General features: G+C 40.4%; 1 protein-coding gene across 5 annotated transcripts in view; it reads left to right on the forward strand.

Annotated features, from left to right (window-relative positions):
• The window catches only part of TGFB2 (transforming growth factor beta 2), a 94,594-nt gene extending 77,194 nt beyond the window's left edge, over positions 1 to 17,400 (forward strand). For 2 of the 5 annotated variants that reach the window (XM_027564455.1, XM_027564457.1), the window contains 5 exons: positions 6,196 to 6,328; positions 6,453 to 6,563; positions 8,189 to 8,366; positions 10,019 to 10,172; positions 14,618 to 17,400. In XM_027564455.1, coding sequence (XP_027420256.1) covers positions 6,196 to 6,328; positions 6,453 to 6,563; positions 8,189 to 8,366; positions 10,019 to 10,172; positions 14,618 to 14,776 — 735 coding nt within the window. In that variant the 3' untranslated portion in view covers positions 14,777 to 17,400. Of the gene's footprint in view, positions 1 to 6,195; positions 6,329 to 6,452; positions 6,564 to 8,188; positions 8,367 to 10,018; positions 10,173 to 12,600; positions 12,839 to 14,617 lie in introns of those variants that run through there. The other 3 variants (XM_027564456.1, XM_027564459.1, XM_027564460.1) reach the window with 3 other exon arrangements.
• The last annotated feature ends 568 nt before the right edge of the window (positions 17,401 to 17,968 follow it).

Below are 17,968 nucleotides of genomic sequence, written 5' to 3' on the forward strand. Positions count from 1 at the left end.
TGGCAACCCATTCCGATATTCCTCCCTGGAGAACCCCATGAACGAGGAGCCTGGCGGGCTACAGTCCATAGGGTCACAAAGAGTTGGACATGATTTAGCAACTGAACAATGACAACAAATTGCCAATCCATGTCTACTATTTTGCCTAAACCACATCCATAGCACATTGTCAATGATTTTTAGTTTTTAGTTTCTTTGAGGGAGAGACTCATTTCAGGACATCTGCTAAGTGAACAGAGTGCAAGATCCTTCTAAATTTTTAACACATTGTTTTTTTTTTAAATTTGATAGCTGTCGCTCCCACATCTAAAATTAGAAAAAAATTATCACAGTAAAATACACCTAACATAGAATTTAACTTTTAATCATTTTTTAGAGTATACAATTCAGTGGCATCAAATAAATTCACAGTGTTGTCCAACCATCACCGCTATCCATTTATAGAAAAATTTTTATCATCCTAAATGGAAACTGTGCCATAAAAAATAACTTTCCATTCCTGCTACCCCCAGCCCCTGGTCACCTCTGTCCTACTTTATATCTTCATAAATTTGCCTATTCTAGGTATCTTGTGTAAGTGAAATTGTATAATATTTGTCCTTTTGTGTCTGGCTTATTTGACTTAGCATAATTTTCAAGATTCATCCATGTTTTAATATGTCATCATTTCATTACTTTTCACGGCTGAGTAGTATTCTATTGTATGTGTAGACTGCATTTTCTTTATCTGTATATCTGTTGATAGACACTTGGGTTGTTTTTATCATTTTGCTATTGTGAATAATGCTGCTATGAACATTGGTATACAAGTATTTATTTGAGTCCCTATTTTGAATTCTTTTGGGTATGGATCTAGGAGTAGTAGAATTCCTAGATCATATGGTAATTGCATGTTTACCTTTTTGAGGACTCACCAAACTATTTTTCAAAAAAATTTTTTTTAAAAGAAACTTGTTTTGGGAAGACTTTCTAAGGCATTCAGGTCTGTTCTCACAGAAGCATAGCTTTCTTTACATTTGGTCCTGTATTTCATCAGTTTCTAGAACATCTAAAGAACTTGGATAATTACAATATCATGTTCAACTTGATATTGAACAGGCTTAGAAAGATATACGATTGATACTCTCTAAGCACTCAACTGGTAAGACCAGAAGTCCTTGGAACATACTAGAGAGTATCTTTCCAGTAATGAATCCCAGTGTGCTGTGGGCATCAGCCAATACCTATTACAGAAAAAATGGAGAACACTGGTTAATCTGGACAGTAAAACAGCAGCCAGTTAAGAGAGTTTTTACCATTCAACTAAATTATCTTTGTTATGATAAAATGTATAAAGGAATTTAGAAACGATTGTGATTCTAGGAAAAAAAAGCCATCCAGGACTGTTAATATCAATACACTTGTTGGGACACTAGCAGAAGAAAGGCTGACAGAAAAGGCTAAATAGAATGGGAAGTTGACCGAGGTACTCATTTTTGTATCAACTCTTGAATTTAAGAAAATTCTACTTGATAAAAGCAGTGGGTTGATTTTCTTTCCTTACAGCTTAATTTAGCGTGGGTGATAAATGGAGGATAAACAGGGAACAGGGAGAGTGTGCCTATTCTTAGAAAATACCTTTCAAGTTAAGATTCGAGACTTTGGGATGTGATTAGAAGGTTTTCTAGCCAGTTCTGAAATTAAACCCCTAAGCTGTAGGAGGAGTACTTTTATACAGCATCATCCATCCTTATTGGTGACCCAAGTGATTAAAGGTTTGGGAAACTGGCCCTCAAAATATGGTCTAAAGGAATTGGGTTTATTTAGCTTAGAGAGGGAGACTGAGCATGCTGAGGGGGACTTAATAATAGTCTCCAAGAATATGAGGGATATTCTATGAGTGATGGAAAGCAGCTGTTTCCTGTTTCCACTAAGGACTGGATAAGAAAGAATGGAGTTAAATTGCAACAAGTGGGTTTAAGAACTCCTTGGCCATAAAGTTCAAGACAACAAACCCACAAGACTGAAGTCACTTTTCTGTTTCAGAATTTGGTAGCTCAATAGCTGTCTTTCTTGGTGGTTTGAATTGGCCTGTTCTTGAACTAGTAAAAAGATATGGAGGACCTTTCACCCGTGTGAGAGTATGAGGTTGTCCGATGTCAGAACATACCAGTGTTCTGTGGCTGAGGAAGCACTTATCTTCTAATGAGATTTAAAAAGAAAAAAAATTCAGAATCTCTTTGCTCCTCCTTGATTTGATTTTAAAGCCAGATAATCTAGATTTACCTTCTCTATAAGATAAGTTTAATTAGATTTGCTAGTGTGCATTTTTTCTGCCCATGTTGTCAATGTGGTCATGATTTTTTTTAATATTCTGTATTTTTAGTGAGATTGTGTGTATTTGTATATATACACATATGTGAAAAGTGAAAGTGTTAGTTGCTCAGTCCTGTCCAACTGTTTGTGGCCAATGGACTGTAGCCTGCAAGGCTCCTCTGTCCATGGAATTCTCCAGGCAAGAATACTGCAGTGGATGGCCATTCCCTTCTCTGTGGGATCTTCCCAACCCAGGGATCCAACCTGGGTCTTTTGCATTGCAGGTAGATTCTTTACCATCTGAGCTACCAGGGTAGGCCCACATATACATACACACACACATATATGTATACAGACATATATGATATCTTAAGTTATGAGATATATACATATATCTCACAGATACATATTGAAGATATTTGATATATGATAGATATATCTTTATCAGATGTAATTAATTCAACAATGAAAGCAATGTGTTTTGTTCTAGACAGTACATCTAAGTGTTAGGGTTATGAAGATGAATAAGATATACACTATGCTAATTAGAGCTTCCCAGGTGGCACTGGGAAAAAGCTGGCTTAACACTCAACCTTCAGAAAACTAAGATCATGGCATCTGGTCCCATCACTTCATGGCAAATAGATGGGGAAACAATGGAAACAGTGACAGACTTTATTTTCTTGGGCTCCAAAATCACTGCAAACGATGACTGCAGCCATGAAATTAAAAGACGTTTGCTTCTTCGAAGAAATGCTATGACCAACCTAGACAGCGTATTAAAAAGCAGAGACATTACTCTGCCAGCAAAGGTTCATATAGTCAAAGCTATGGTTTTCTGAGTAGTCATGTACAGAAGAGAGAGTTGGACAATAAAGAAGGCTGAGAGTCAAAGAACTGATGCTTTTGAGCTGTGGTGTTTGAGAAGACTCTTGAGAATCCTTTGGTCTGCAAGGAAATCAAACCAGTCAATCCTGAAGGAAATCAGTCCTGAATATTCATTAGAAGGACTGATGCTGAAGCTGAAGCTGAAACTCCAGTACTTTGGCCACTGGATGCAAAGAGCTGACTCATTAGAAAAGACCCTGATGCTGGGAAAGGTTGAAGACAGGAGGAGACAGGGAAAACAGAGGATGGGATGGTTGGATGGCATAACCGACTCAATAGACATGAGTTTGAGCAAGCTCCAGGAGATGGTGAAGGACAGGGAAGCCTGGAGTGCTGCAGTCCGTGAGGTTGCAAAGAGTCAGACACGACTGAGTGACTGAATAAGAACGGCAAGGTAACAGTAGTGGTAAGGAATCTGCCTGCCGTGCAGGAGACATAAGAGACACGGGTTCAGTCCCTGGGTCAGAAAGACCCCCTGCAGGAGGGCACGACAACCCACTGCAGTATTCTTGCCTGGAAAATGCCATGGACAGAGGAGCCTGGTGGGCTACAACCCATAGGGTCACAAAGAGTCAGACATGATTGAACTGACTTAGCATGCACATGTTAATTAGGAACAAAGCAAGTACACAAAGCATTATGAAATAACACATCATGATAGAAAGTCAGCTAGAGGAAGAAATGTAAAGTTGGAAAGGTGAGTTTTGGGAATGTTACCGTTTTTAGTCAGAGATGGATGGAAATGCCTGAAAACGTCTTCTCAACTATTAGGTGAATTGTACTGATTTTCCTGAATTGGATAGATAGTGTCTTATTTCCCCAACTGGGAGTATTTCCAAGGCAGGAAATCAAATCAAGGTTTGATTTCCAGAGGATATAACTGTTAAGGTGCATCTTGAAAGTTATAGATAAGTCAGCATTAACTAACTACATATATGTCCCATGTGGTATATTTTCATCTTCTACCAACATTTACTATAATCTTATTAGAAATATTTGCCTCTGTCATTGACTATTTTCTGTCATCTGGAAAGGGGTAAGGGTGAGTCATGATCCAAGGGGGCTCTCACAACTCTTTTGGCCTTCAAGAATCCAGCATCAGAGTTGGAAAAATAACTTGGAATTGCTTTGAATCATTTGTTCACTGTGAGGCTTTGGGCAACTTATTCAACCTCTCTGAGTTTTGGTTTCCTTCATCTACCTGACAGGAATGTTTTCAGAATTAAATTAAATGAAATAATGTGTGCCAAACTCAGGGCTCATGTACTCAGCCCTTAAATCATGTTTCTTTTCTTCCTTTGGTTCACAAAGGGCATCTCTTGTGTATGGTAGGATCACGATTACCTCTAGATTCTCTGCGCATAGTGGGGTTTGTTGCACTTGAGAGGCAGGCTTGTAGAGTAAGGTTAGTCTAAAGATTCATGAGGACATCTGAAGTCCAATTATATGATTTTCTCCCTATTTTGTACTTCCTTAATCCAGAAGAAGCTCTAATACTTTGCCACCTGATGCGAAGAGCCAACTCATTAGAAAAGACCCTGATGCTGGGAAAGGTTAAAGGCAAAAGGAGAAGGAGGCAACAGAAGATGAGATAGTTAGATAGCATCACTGACTCAATGTACATGAACTTGAGCACATGCTGGGACATAGTGAAGGACAGGGAAGCCTGACATGGTGCAGTCCTAGGCGCTGCAGGGAGTTGGACACAACTTAGTGACTGAACAACAATCCAGAAAAAAAAAAGTCTACTATAATGCCAAATTTCCTAGGAAGTGTCTGTTGTTGGACTGCTTGAAACCAATGATGTGCACACATGGAAGGAAAATGCATTGTAAAATCTGCAGGAACACTATGTGTTTTTGTTTTACAAGGTTTAAAGGAGGATAAATCAATCTTCTAGATATGCAGGCAGTCCTATTAATAGACATTGATTAAGTCAAGTGCTGTGCTTTGAAATGATATCAAATTGATGACCTGATCCCAGCCCTGGCAAGGTTTATGAACTTGTTGCAGAGACCAAACATGTATACATGAAGTAACCACATCACGGTTAGACTCAGTCTCAGGAAATAAATATAAAGAACAGGGCTTGAGCCTGTAAGTACTGAGGAAAGGCAGGATATGGGTTTGGGTAGGGATTTAATATAGTTCTTGGAGACTTAGAGTCGTGGTTTGACTGGTTCATAAAACACTATCATTTAAAGACAGACAGAAAGTTTTTTAAAAAAGCAACCTAAAATGCTCACTTCCTATAGAAACCCAAGAACAGACTGCAGTTGCTCTTAACTTATTTGAAATAAATGCATCTTTCTAAATTGTTAGTGTTCAGGCTGATTTCCTTTCAGACTCTCCCTCCACACCGTGCCAGACTGCTCCTGCCCAAATTCGTTCTTTGTCTGCGGGATGTGGAATATCCTTATAAATCATAACAAGTCACAGGGAGAGTAAAAATCCCAGCTAGAGACTTACCTCCAAAGTTGAGGCATGTCCCATATTTTATTAAAATGGTGGTGGATTTAGGAACCAAGATTAGGGCCTTTGTCTCTTTATTTGAAGAAGATTTATATTCAGAGCCTTCCAAGGGTGAGCCCAGATCCTCTGACCTGGACCAGTCCTCTGGTCCCTCCCCACATCCCAGCTCCCCATACGAAATATAGTCGGGAAGCAGAACAACAAAACCATTAACTTAATAGCATAGAATTTATGGCCGAAATCTTGCAAAGCTGTGTCAGCAGAGGAAAATAATTACTGTCACTTTCTTTGAGACACTTGGCTTTATGGTTTCTGTCACCTTTATCAAAATACATGGCTGATTTAGTAGCTCTATTTTTCATGGCATATGGCCTGGTGTTACTTTTTTATGCATGTGGCCATGCCCATGAGATGACAGTACTTGGGTAGACTGGAGCGGGACTCACCTCAGACAGTGAATTGGGATACTGTTAATAGTTTGGGTTTAGTCCTGCTGTCAGTATGCCAGCTGAGCTTTTCTCTTGCCCTTTCCTCCTTTAGATTCTCAAATCCAAAGATTTAACATCTCCAACCCAGCGCTACATTGACAGCAAAGTCGTGAAAACCAGAGCAGAGGGTGAATGGCTCTCCTTCGACGTCACTGATGCTGTTCACGAATGGCTCCACCATAAAGGTGACCACTGCTTTCTATTTTCCTCCTTCGATGTTCACTGATCCTAAATTATTTGCAAAGCACTGGCAGATGGAGGGGTATTCGATGCACAGAAAAATAACCTCCTTGACTTCATGTTTTCCAGACAGGAACCTGGGATTTAAAATAAGTTTACACTGTCCCTGCTGCACCTTTGTACCATCGAATAATTACATCATCCCCAATAAAAGTGAAGAACTAGAAGCACGCTTTGCAGGTAAATGAAACTTGGGCAAAGGAGGTGGGGGAGGGAAGGCCTCTGTCGATAATCTGGGGGAATGAGGTCAGTTTGTGTGTGAAAATGAGATTTGTTTGGTCAAAGCTATGGCTGGGGTAAGATACATGAAGGGAGAAAGGGATTGGTTTCCAGTTTACATTGCTCGAAGCTGGGTGATGACTTGGCAATACTAATTGACAGACTTACCAGCCTTCCAGACTCTTAAAGAACCTGTTAAGCTCTTCATTCTTCATTTAAGCAGATCAGCATTCCCTCAATGCTGCTGCTGCTGCTGCTAAGTCACTTCAGTCGTGTCCAACTCTGTGCGACCCCATAGACGGCAGCCTACCAGGCCCCACCGTCTCTGGGATTCTCCAGGCAAGAACACTGGAGTGGGTTGCCATTTCCTCCTCCAATGCTAATGTTATAGAAGAAAAGATAACATGCATTCAAGGACATCCATTGATAATGCTCCCAAACCCAACATCAGGAATCCACCACTGGATTTCACAGAAGGATGTCCCCTCCTGCCATAGCCTCTGTAACTAACCTGATCTGTGTCAGAACACACCCCCTTTTCTGGCTGATGTCCAATATTCCAAGTGGCTTCCTTATCACACTTTCATAATTAGTTTGTAAACATGGAACAGAGTGTTAGTTGTTCCCCCAGTCTTGCTCACCTTTTAGTAAATTAGCCAAAAGTCAAAGGGGATGAGGTGATGCTAAGGGTTCAAGTCATGTCCTCCACTAGACAACAAGTCATTGGATGATGAGAGATGAGCAGAGAGTCTGGACCAACTGCGGGTGTAGCACTTACTCCATACCACCAGGTTAGGGAACTGATCGCCCTTCCCTAACTAACCCCACCGGGGACCTCCATCCCTTGGCCGAAGCCTCCAGTGGCCCTTGCTCATGGAAAAATCCTCCCAGAAGTCTAGAGATTTATTTCAGTCTCTAACCTAGTCATGATTCTTGAGAAGTACAGAGATTAAATGCTTAAGCTGGCAGTCTCTTGAGCATGCTCTGGGAAGCTCAGGTTTCTCCATCTCAGATGGAATCAGGAAAGTGTTGAGGATGCCATAAAAATCAATGAAAAAGCCCTTTCTTCACAGCTTCCCCAAACAGCATTAGGTAAGGGTGACTTCTGTTTCACTTGAACCTCATTCACTGCAGTTTAGTGTAAGGCTCAGTTTAGGTTCATGAGGAAAGTCTTTGAGTTGACCAGTCCTAGGAAGAGAGGAACCCAGCGGGTGACAAGGCATGTTCTATAGCCGTGTCATCAGTTGTTGAAGGCTTGAGCACAGCCTACGCTGAGGACTGACTGAACTACTGAGAAAGAGTGCCCTTGGACTAGAGGTCAAAGACTCCTTCTGTAGTGACTTTCATAAGCAACTCGCCCTGCCTTGGACACTGAACTGCCTTCTGACAAGAGCCCCATTTAGCCGTGTTCCTTGTCACCGGTACTCTTCCTGTCCGTTGCTGTGGGGAGTGAGCCAACTGCTGCTGCTGCTGTGTGGTCATCACTGCTGTTTGTGACAATAGACAAAGGGGGGAAAAAAGGTATGGCTGATTCTACTTGATGAAGGTAAAGCTAAATGTTTATTACCCGAATGCATTTTTTCAAGGTATTGATGGCACCTCTACCTATACCAGTGGTGATCAGAAAACAATAAAGTCCACTAGGAAAAAAAACAGTGGGAAGAGCCCACATCTCCTGCTAATGTTGTTGCCCTCCTACAGACTTGAGTCCCAACAGTCCAACCGGCGGAAGAAGCGCGCTCTGGATGCAGCCTATTGCTTTAGGTAAAGGAAATAAAAAGAAAACAAAAAAGGAATTGTGTTTCTGTTTAACTCCTGTACTGCCTTTGCCTTTGTTTTACTGAAAATGGACTTGAACTGTAACTCGTTGCTTAAAGCCGGGGATAGAAAAATAGAGCCATCGTATTTTGTAACACCAGAGGTTTAAAGTTATTTCTATGCTGTCTTCATCAGTTCTTTAGCAACGAACCCACTATGAAGGGAGAAAACTAGCCCCTTGAGTTCCACCCCTCGCCCCAAGTCTCTGTGAAGCACTTTGAGGCTGAAGGAGAAAAGGAACTCTCGACTCCCCAGAGCAAAGATAGGTTTATTTGAGGAGCATGATGGTGGCTCCCTAACTGGGAGACTCGCCATCTGTAGGAGCCTTTCCTCTCCCTGAAGGGTATGCGGGCATGCGTGTATGCTAAATTGCCTCAGTAGTGTCCGATTCTGTGCGATCTTATGGACTGTAGCCCACCAGGCTCCTCTGTCCATGGGATTCTCCAGGCAAGGATTCTGCAGTGGGTTGCCGTGCCCTCCTCCAGGGGATCTTCCCGACTAGGGACTGAACCTTCATCTCTTACATCTTCTGCATTGGCAGGCGGGTTCTTTATCATCCACTCCACCTGGCAGGGTACCCATGGTCAGATCTCCTTCACAGACAGTAACAGTGGTGAGAGAGATAGAAGAAAAGTACTATTTGTTGTGTCTTTTGCTACAGAATACGGGAGAAGGGGGAGTAGCATAAATTTATCTCCTATTCCTACATGAGTTCATGGAGGGAAAGTGTGAATGTCCTTCTGTGGTTTCTTAGTGAGCCTGGTAGGAGAAAGGCTCTTTCTTTATGTTGTGAGCTATGGGGTGGTGAGAGGTTGTCACTGATAAAGTGCAAGGAAAAGGGTGTTTTTTGTTTGCGAGAGCCAGTGGTTGCACTAATAAGCAAGACTCCGTGTTTCTTGATCTCTGGTTTATCCCTAGATCCAGGGCCAGGAAATGAAATAAAGGATTTTTTTCTCAAAGGAAAATGCCTGAGATGGTTCTCTGTAAATAGCTGTTGTACTTCATCCATTTGCATTTGAAAAGGCAATAGAGGCTGGATGGCAAAACTGTGCTTTGTAGGTTGGAAGGGGCTTGGTCTCAGTCTGCCACCTTTCTGCTATGTCTCATCTTTCAAGGGAAGGGTTTGGTTTTTGAGGACACAGATAAGAGGGTCAGAGTATAGAACTCACAAGGGAAAGCAGTCCGGCAAATCACCATCACACCCCATTTTGAAAGTCTGTCGAGATTGCTGTACAACCATTAAAACCTTGTCTGGGATATATGCTCATATACGTATGTATGAAAATCACTCAGTTGTGTCTGACTGTTTGTGACTCCATGGACTGTAGCCTGCCAGGCTCTTCTGTTCATGGAATTCTCCAGGCTAGAATACTAGAGTGGTAGCTGTTCCCTTCTCCAGGGGATCTTCTCAAACCAGGAATCAAACCCAGGTCTCTCCCATTGCCTGGGGATTCTTTACCAACTGAGCCACCAGGGAGCCCCAATGCTCATATTTATTTGTTGAATATACAAATGAGTCATTTCTCTGGTTTGGAATAAGGGACCTGGAGTGGGACAGAAATCAGCTTTAAAATCTCCATTGCTCTTTCTTTTATCAGAAATGTGCAGGATAATTGTTGCCTACGCCCACTTTACATTGATTTCAAGAGGGATCTTGGGTGGAAATGGATTCATGAGCCTAAAGGGTACAATGCCAACTTCTGTGCTGGAGCATGCCCATATCTGTGGAGCTCAGACACTCAGCACAGTAGGGTAAGTACAGGCTTCACTTGTCTCTTCGTTCTTGGGCTGCTAATTGTAACTGCTGATAGTTTTACTGCATGGATTCTCAATAGCCTCGTGCCCTTTTGTCACCACACATAAATGGATGCTGGAGAAACCCTTTTGAATGATGAGAAAAAATTCGGGCTGTAGGTGAACTCAGAAAGCAATACTGATGAGTTTAGACAAGTAGGTCTGGCCTTTCCAATTAGCCTGTAAGCAACTTGAGGACAATTTTGTTTAATTTTCTCTTTGTTTTATGTTCTTAACATCTGTAAGAATAAATAGGTGGAATCAAAATCTTACTAAGTGTCGGATATTGTTAAAATGTGCAGGGACCCAGTTCTCCAGCTGATAAAAGGATGTGTTATCACCCCTATCAGGGTCTATCATACTAGAAAGAACACTGAGGACTTCTGTAGATGCTTTGGTGGAGTGATTCAGTGTTGTCGTTGTTGAGTCACTAAGTCATGTCTGACTCTTTGAGACCCCATGGACTGTAGCCGGTCAGGCTGTCTGTCCATGGGATTTCCCAGGCAAGAATACTGGAGTGGGGCGCCATTCCCTTCTCCAGGGGATTTTCCTGGATCAGAGATCGAACCCACATCTCCTGCATTGGCAGGCGGGTTCTTTGTCACTGAGCCACCAGGGAAGCCTGAGTGATTCACTTGCTTGCTTGCTAAGTCGCTTCAGTCATGTCTGACTCTGTGCGACCCTATGGACTGTAGCCCTCTAGGCTCCTCTGTCCATAGAATTCTCCAGGCAAGAATACTGGAGTGGGTTGCCATGCCCTCCTCCAGGGGATCTTCCTGACCCAGGGATCAAACCCATGGTTCATAAGTCTCATCTCCTGCATTGGCAGGTGGGTTCTTTACCATTAGTGCTATCTGATTCACTACTGTATGACAATTATAAAATCATTTAATTTCTTTGAACCTCAGTTTCTTACCAGTAAAAAGAATAAAAATTATTTTTTGAAATAATAATGTCCAACTCAAGAGTAGATGTGAAGAACATAAGAGGATATATGTGACAGTGATTTGAAAATCAGTATCTCTAAGTCTTTTTGAATATCACCTAGAGTAAATGAGAATCTCAAAATTTTATTAAGTTACTTTGATGAGGAATGAAGTCTCATTCAGAAGTCAGGTCCCAGAGTAGATGCCATGAGTTCCCAGCCCAGATTAGCCAAGACTTTTTCTATGTAATAATGATATTTCTCAAATGCTTCTTTTCTGGTGCCTTGTCGTGTAGAATTTTAGAGATGGAAAGGACTTGATAAATTATCTTGTCCACCCTGTAGTACTATCCATAAAATAGATAAATAACAAAGACCTACCGTACAGCACAGAGAAGTGTGCTCAGTATTTTGTAATGGCATATAAGGGAAAAGAATCGGAAAAAGAATGTCTATCTATCTATATATATATAGGGTTGAGCAAAAAGTTCGTTCAGATTTTTCCATAACATCTTAACCCCAGTGATTTTTTTGGCCAGCCCAATACATATATATGTATAACTGAATCACTTTTATGTACACCTGAAACTAACACAGCATTTTAAATCAACTATATTCAATAAAAAACAAAATAATCATAATATAAAATACAAAAAATGGGTTATATTGTCCAAATCCTTTATTTTTCTAGAAAAATTAGAGTCCATATCGTGTAGATGACTTATCCAGGATCAAACAGTTGGTGACAAACCAAAGCTTAGGACTCAAGACTCCCGGTTTTATAACCAGGCCTTCATTTGCTCTGTCTTGGCTACACATTGGGGTTATGCCTCTGTAAATCTTCTTATTAAAGGAGCATTAGAAAAATTGCCTTTCACTGCAGGGTAGGAAAATGAATGCGCTGCCAAAAAAAGATCGCATAATGTGTTCAGCTGAATTCGAGAGTTTGGGGGATATCCATTATTTTGGACAATCTGTCTTAGAAAATGCCTCTTGTGTTCAGTGGAAGAATCACGTGTTGGTGGAGGATAAAGTCTATTTATTGATAAATGCTTACATCCACAAAACTTTCAGTTGACAAACATGGCCCCCCTTCCTTCAGCTGTTTTGCTGACTCCCTTGGAGATTTTTGGCTCTCAGGACTGACCACGTGCTTGGCCATGTGAGGGAAGCTTGCTCCTGCCTGTCCCTTTGTCTGAGCTCTCAGGCCAGGCTGCTTCAGCAGGGCTGTGGCAACAGTAGCCGTAATGTGGGAAGGCCCAGTTGCCAAGTAGAAACATAATTCTCCTTCTTGATACACAGAGGGAGTGTGTGAAGGCTGAGACCATGCTTGTTTTTCAAGGAGAGAGGAAGAATCACTGTCATGATCACAAATATGTGGTTTGGACAGTTACCCAAAAAGCCAGAGGTAGCTTAATAAAGTAGTCAGTGTTGGTGTGCTGAACAGATTTTCTGTCTTAGGCTGAAAATGTTGCCGTGGATCTCGAGGAAAAGGTCACTTGCTGTTTGACTAACACATTAATGGCATCCTTGGAAAGGTCTCTTTATCATCACTGGGGATGTGCCACACTTCTGCTGGTAGAAGTCACGTGCTCCTTTGATAGAGGACAGGGTTAAAGGTATAGCGCAAACTGTAGAACTTCCTTTTCATTCTGTACTTGCTGCTGCTGCTGCTGCTGCTAAATTGCTTCAGTTGTGTCCGACTCTGTGCAACCCCATAGACGGCAGCCCACCAGGCTCCCCCGTCCCTGGGATTCTCCAGGCAAGAATACTGGAGTGGGTTGCCATTTCCTTCTCCAATGCATGAAAGTGAAAAGTGAATGTGAAGTTGCTCAGTCGTGTCCAACTCCTAGCGATCCCATGGCCTGCAGCCTACCAGGCTCCTCCATCCATGGGATTTTCCAGGCAAGAGTACTGGAGTGGGGTGCCATACTTAGCCACTACTATTTACCACATGAAAAGTTAAATGGAGGGTTGATTATTATTATTATATTTTTATTATTATCATCATTGTTATAAGCAAAATGTGACCAACTGGATAATTAAGAACATAGGTTGCTTATTTTTTCACATGATTGTATTTATGAAGCAATGACAAGTGAAAAGAATTTGAACTTTTTCTTTTAAATGAAAATTTTAGATGACATTAAATTGGCCTGAGAAGACGCTTAGCATAGAAATATTTCACACTGCAGACAGGTGTCTTTTGCTCTACCTAAGGATAGATTAACATTCTGCTAAGAATTTTAATAAAGAAAAAGTTATTCTCTTACTTATTTGTGTATTCGTTTCTTCACCTAGCACATGAGTCTCATCTTGTCCAGAGAAGTCTTACTAGGGCTATAAGGTTTAAAAAAAAAGAAAAATGAAGAGTGTAGAGTCCCCGACCTCAAGGGAACTCTTCATCTGGGTGGGAATTGAAAATATCTATTCATGAAACAACTTCGGTTATGAAGAAGTCTAGTGCTGTGCTTGTGTAGTCACTCAGTTGTGTCCGTCTCTTTGTGACCCCATGGACTGTAGCATGCTAGGCTCCTTTGTCCATGCGGATTCTTCAGGCAAGAATACTGGAGTGGGTTGCCATTCTCTCCTCCATGGGATCTTCCCAATCCAGGGATTGAAGCCAAGTCTCCCAGCATTGCAGATGGATTCATAGCTCAATTGGTAAAGAATCCACCTGCAGTGCAGGAGACCCCAGTTTGATTACTGGGTTGGGAAGATCCACTGGAGAAAGGAAAGGCTACCCACTCAGATTCTGGCCTGGAGAATTCCATGAACTGTATAGAGTTGCAAAGAGTCAGACATGACTGAGCCACTTTCACTTCACTTCACTTTTTACCATCTGGGCCCCCAGGGAAGCCTGAGAATACTGGAATGGGTAGCCTGTCCCTTCTTCAGGGGATCTTCCCAATCCAGAAATCGAACTGCATTGCAGGCAGGTTTACAAGACCAAATGCCAAGTTTGGACCTAGTTTTCTGAGGGCCTGTGAAGTGCAGACAGCAAAGCTATGATCAAAGTTAAGACTCATTGGAAAAACTGGAAAATCTGTTGAATGAGCAATTTTGTCCAACGTGTGAGAAAAGGATTCTGTAGGAAAATGATAAACTCAGGGATTCTTGGGGACGCCTCCCCATTTGACTATAATTGGAGGATAAGTAAAGTGTAAGCCCCAAATCATTTAAACTGCCTACTCAGTACTGGAACTGATAACATTGTGGGATGGTTCTATTTAAAAATAACTGCCCTAGTTTTTTAAGGAATCTCCACACTGTTCTCCATAGTGGTCAGGATGTAGGGGACACATGTTTACCTGTGGCCAATGCATATTGATAATTCATATTCATATCGTATGGCAAAAACCATCACAATAATGTAAAGTAATTATCCTCCAATTAAATAAATAAATTAAAAAAATAATTGCCCTTCATTTTGTTTGGGCTTTTCCTATGTTTTCTTTCTTCTCCTGCGTTCTTTCAGGTTCTCAGCTTATATAATACCATAAATCCAGAAGCGTCTGCTTCCCCTTGCTGCGTGTCCCAAGATTTAGAGCCGCTCACCATTCTCTACTACATTGGCAAAACACCCAAGATCGAACAGCTTTCTAATATGATTGTCAAGTCTTGCAAATGCAGCTAAGATTCTCGGAAAAGTGACAAGATGATAATCGCACGATGATGATGGTGATGATGGTGACAAAGGCAATGTTTGTAACAAGAAAACACAAGAGAGCCTTGCTTCATCAGTGTTAAAAAAAAAAATTGAAAAAAGCGGTACTAGTTCAAACACTTCGGAAGTTTGTGTTCTGTTTGTTAAAACTGGCATCTGAAACGAAAAAAAAGTTGAAGGCTTTATATTTTACCTACTCTGTAAGTGAGAGAGACAAGAAGCAAAACCTTTTTTTTCTTAAGAAAAAAATAAACACTGGAAGTATTTGTTAGTGTTAATTATGTGAAAGAAAAAAAAACAAACAGGAAAATCCCGTTCAGTGGAGTTGCTGTACATATGTTCTTATCCCATGCCTCACTTGATTTTTCTGTATTGCTATGCAATAGGTATCTTTCCCATTCTTACTCTTAGAGTTAACAGTGAGTTATTTATTGTGTGTTACTATATAATGAACATTTCATTGCCCTTGGAAAATAAAACAGGTGTAAAAAAAGTGGAGACCAAATACTTTGCCAGAAACCCATGGATGGCTTAAGGAACTTGAACTCAAACGGGCCAGCAAAAGAGGTCATATTAACAAGATGAAAAATGCGAGTGAGATCTATTATATGACCGAGTGAGTCTGCATAAAGAGAGAGACCCTGCAAATACATGCTTTGTACCAACTGCCCAAGGAAGCTTCTTGTAAGGTTCAAAACTGAAAAGCCTGTTAATAAAGGAAACTTTCAGTCAGATTAAGTCTGTAAGATTTTTTTGTTCTCTTTAATTGTAAATGGTTCTTTGTCAGTTTAGTCAACCAGTGAGATGTTGAGATGTTTAGATACGTACTGGTCAAACTTCAGACCTTAAAGTATTGCTGTGCAGCTGCGCTCTAGATTTTTCTTTCATTTCGGTGTATGTAACCATACCTATATTATTACAATAGATGGGTATAGAAGCCAGTATAATTGGAAACACAACTGCAGATCTCTTTTGCAAATGATGAAATCAAAACATTAACTACTTTATGTGTAATGTGTAAATTTTTACCATATTTTTTAATGTTCTATAGTAATGCCAACTCTGATTTAGATTGGACTTAAATTTGGGCTCTTTCTAATGATCGCTGGGAATTGTGTGTTTCCTTTAGCTGGCCAGAACTTTTGAATAAAGCCCCTGTATTTCGACTTGCACTACAAATACATGTTTGATAGTATTTGTTCCACTCGTGCTTTTTCATTGTCCATTATTATGACATAAACTACCTGAGTCCACTTGTCCTTTTTTTTCTTTTATAAAAAGACATAGTTTTTCTTCATTTTCTAAGCATCATTACTAATCAATTCAGACATTAACAAGCTTCTATTTTAGGAAAATTCGGGATTATAGATACATAGATAATTGAGGTGAAATGTTTAGATTTAGCAAGGGCTTAAGGATCTGACTGGAACTCAGAGTCTTAGTGACTGGTTTAAGAAAGGTGTCTCTAACTTGGTTTAATCAGTATTTTCACAGAATTCTGCTATTAAAAAAAAAAGAGCAGACAGATCACAGGAAACAACTTTTTCTTTAATTGAGTTTTTAGTGTTCAGGGAAAAATGGAAAGATTAACATTTCAGTTGACTTTTTTAAGGAAGAAAAAATAAACCCATGTCAGCATAAGTCATTTAGTGTATTTAACTGAAATTAAGGTTTTATAGATGTTCTTTGAAGGTTGCAAAGGCACAAGGCAAATTCTCCCATGATCAAAAAGTCCTTTCTTTCCTCTGAATGAAACTTACCAAATCAGAGGCTAGAATTTACCTTGCCGAAATACACGATTTGCTACATTTTTGCAGAGGAGGTAACCTTATGTCAGGGTTTGTAGGATATGTCAGTTTGTCAGTTGTCTCTTATTTAGCTTTAGAATAATCATTAATAGTAAGACAATGGAATATTTGCAGTTTTACCTAAAGAGCAGCACAGTGAGGTGTGAATCCAGAGTGAAGTTGTTTGATATAGTATACTTCCTTTTCTTGGAATTTCCTGGCCATTATTAAAATGACAAATTGGATTTGTCTGAAAACTGGAAAAGCAAGAGATAGGATGCCACAATACCAAACAACCTTTGGATTGGGTGAAATCCAATCCCAGATTGGAGTGTGTTGATTTTTTTTTCTTTTCCACTTTTCTATTCATTCTATGTAAATCACTTTTATTTCTGCAGGTATTTTCTTCTCAGATAGAATGACATTTTTGTTTTGTATTATTTTGTCTTTCCTCATGAATGCACTGATAATATTTTAAATGCTCTATTTTAAGATATCTTGAATCTTTTTTTTTTTTTTTTTTTAGTTTGGGGGGTTCTATAAGGCCTTTATTTCCCATAAGTAAATATTGCCATGAGACGGGAGGGAGGTGGGAGGGAATGGGGAAAATGTTAGTATGTGGGTGGGATGGGGCTACAGTTTTTCTGTGTTAAACAGCAATGCAGTTTTATGGTTGGCATGATTTTTTTTTTAAATGGAACATAAGAATAGCTGTTTTGTATTTTGATGACTGATTACGCTGTATTTTAACACAATGTATGTCTGTTTTTGTGGTGCTCTAGTGGTAAATAAATTATTTCAATGATACGTCGATGTGTTTTTCCTGTCCATTGTGGAGATCAGAGAATGCTTCTAATGCAGAGAGCATCAGCTCAAGCTAGAAAAGTCATACCAGCTTTAATATCATGCTTTTTTTTTTTTCCTCAAAGAGATTCAGTCCAGAGATGTCATACTTTATAGTTCAAGAGCCAGGATGTATCTATCAAAGCCTGAAGAAAGCCCTGTGCAGTCTTTTTATTCCCTTGTTTATTGCTATTTGGTAATTGTTGGAGATTTAGTTTCCATCCAGCTTGACTGTCTACCAGAAAAAAATGCAGAGAGATGTTTGGACCATGCCTTGGCTTTCTGATCCTATGTTCTGCCAACCCCAGGGCCAAAAGAACTGGTCTAGACAGTATCCCCTGCAGCCCCATAACTTGGATAATTGCTGAGCCAGCCAGATATAACAAGAGCCATGTGCTCTTCGGGATTGATCGTTGAGAGCAGCTACTCCTCTCTCTATTTCTCCCCTACCGCTGTACCAAAAACCCCTTATTCCCGCAAGCTTCCTTGGCTGCTCCCTACAAGACCAGACTTTGCAAGCGAGTTGCCAGTC

This window comes from Bos indicus x Bos taurus, chromosome 16 (assembly GCF_003369695.1).
Source record: "Bos indicus x Bos taurus breed Angus x Brahman F1 hybrid chromosome 16, Bos_hybrid_MaternalHap_v2.0, whole genome shotgun sequence".
Taxonomy (NCBI): Eukaryota; Metazoa; Chordata; class Mammalia; order Artiodactyla; family Bovidae; genus Bos; species Bos indicus x Bos taurus.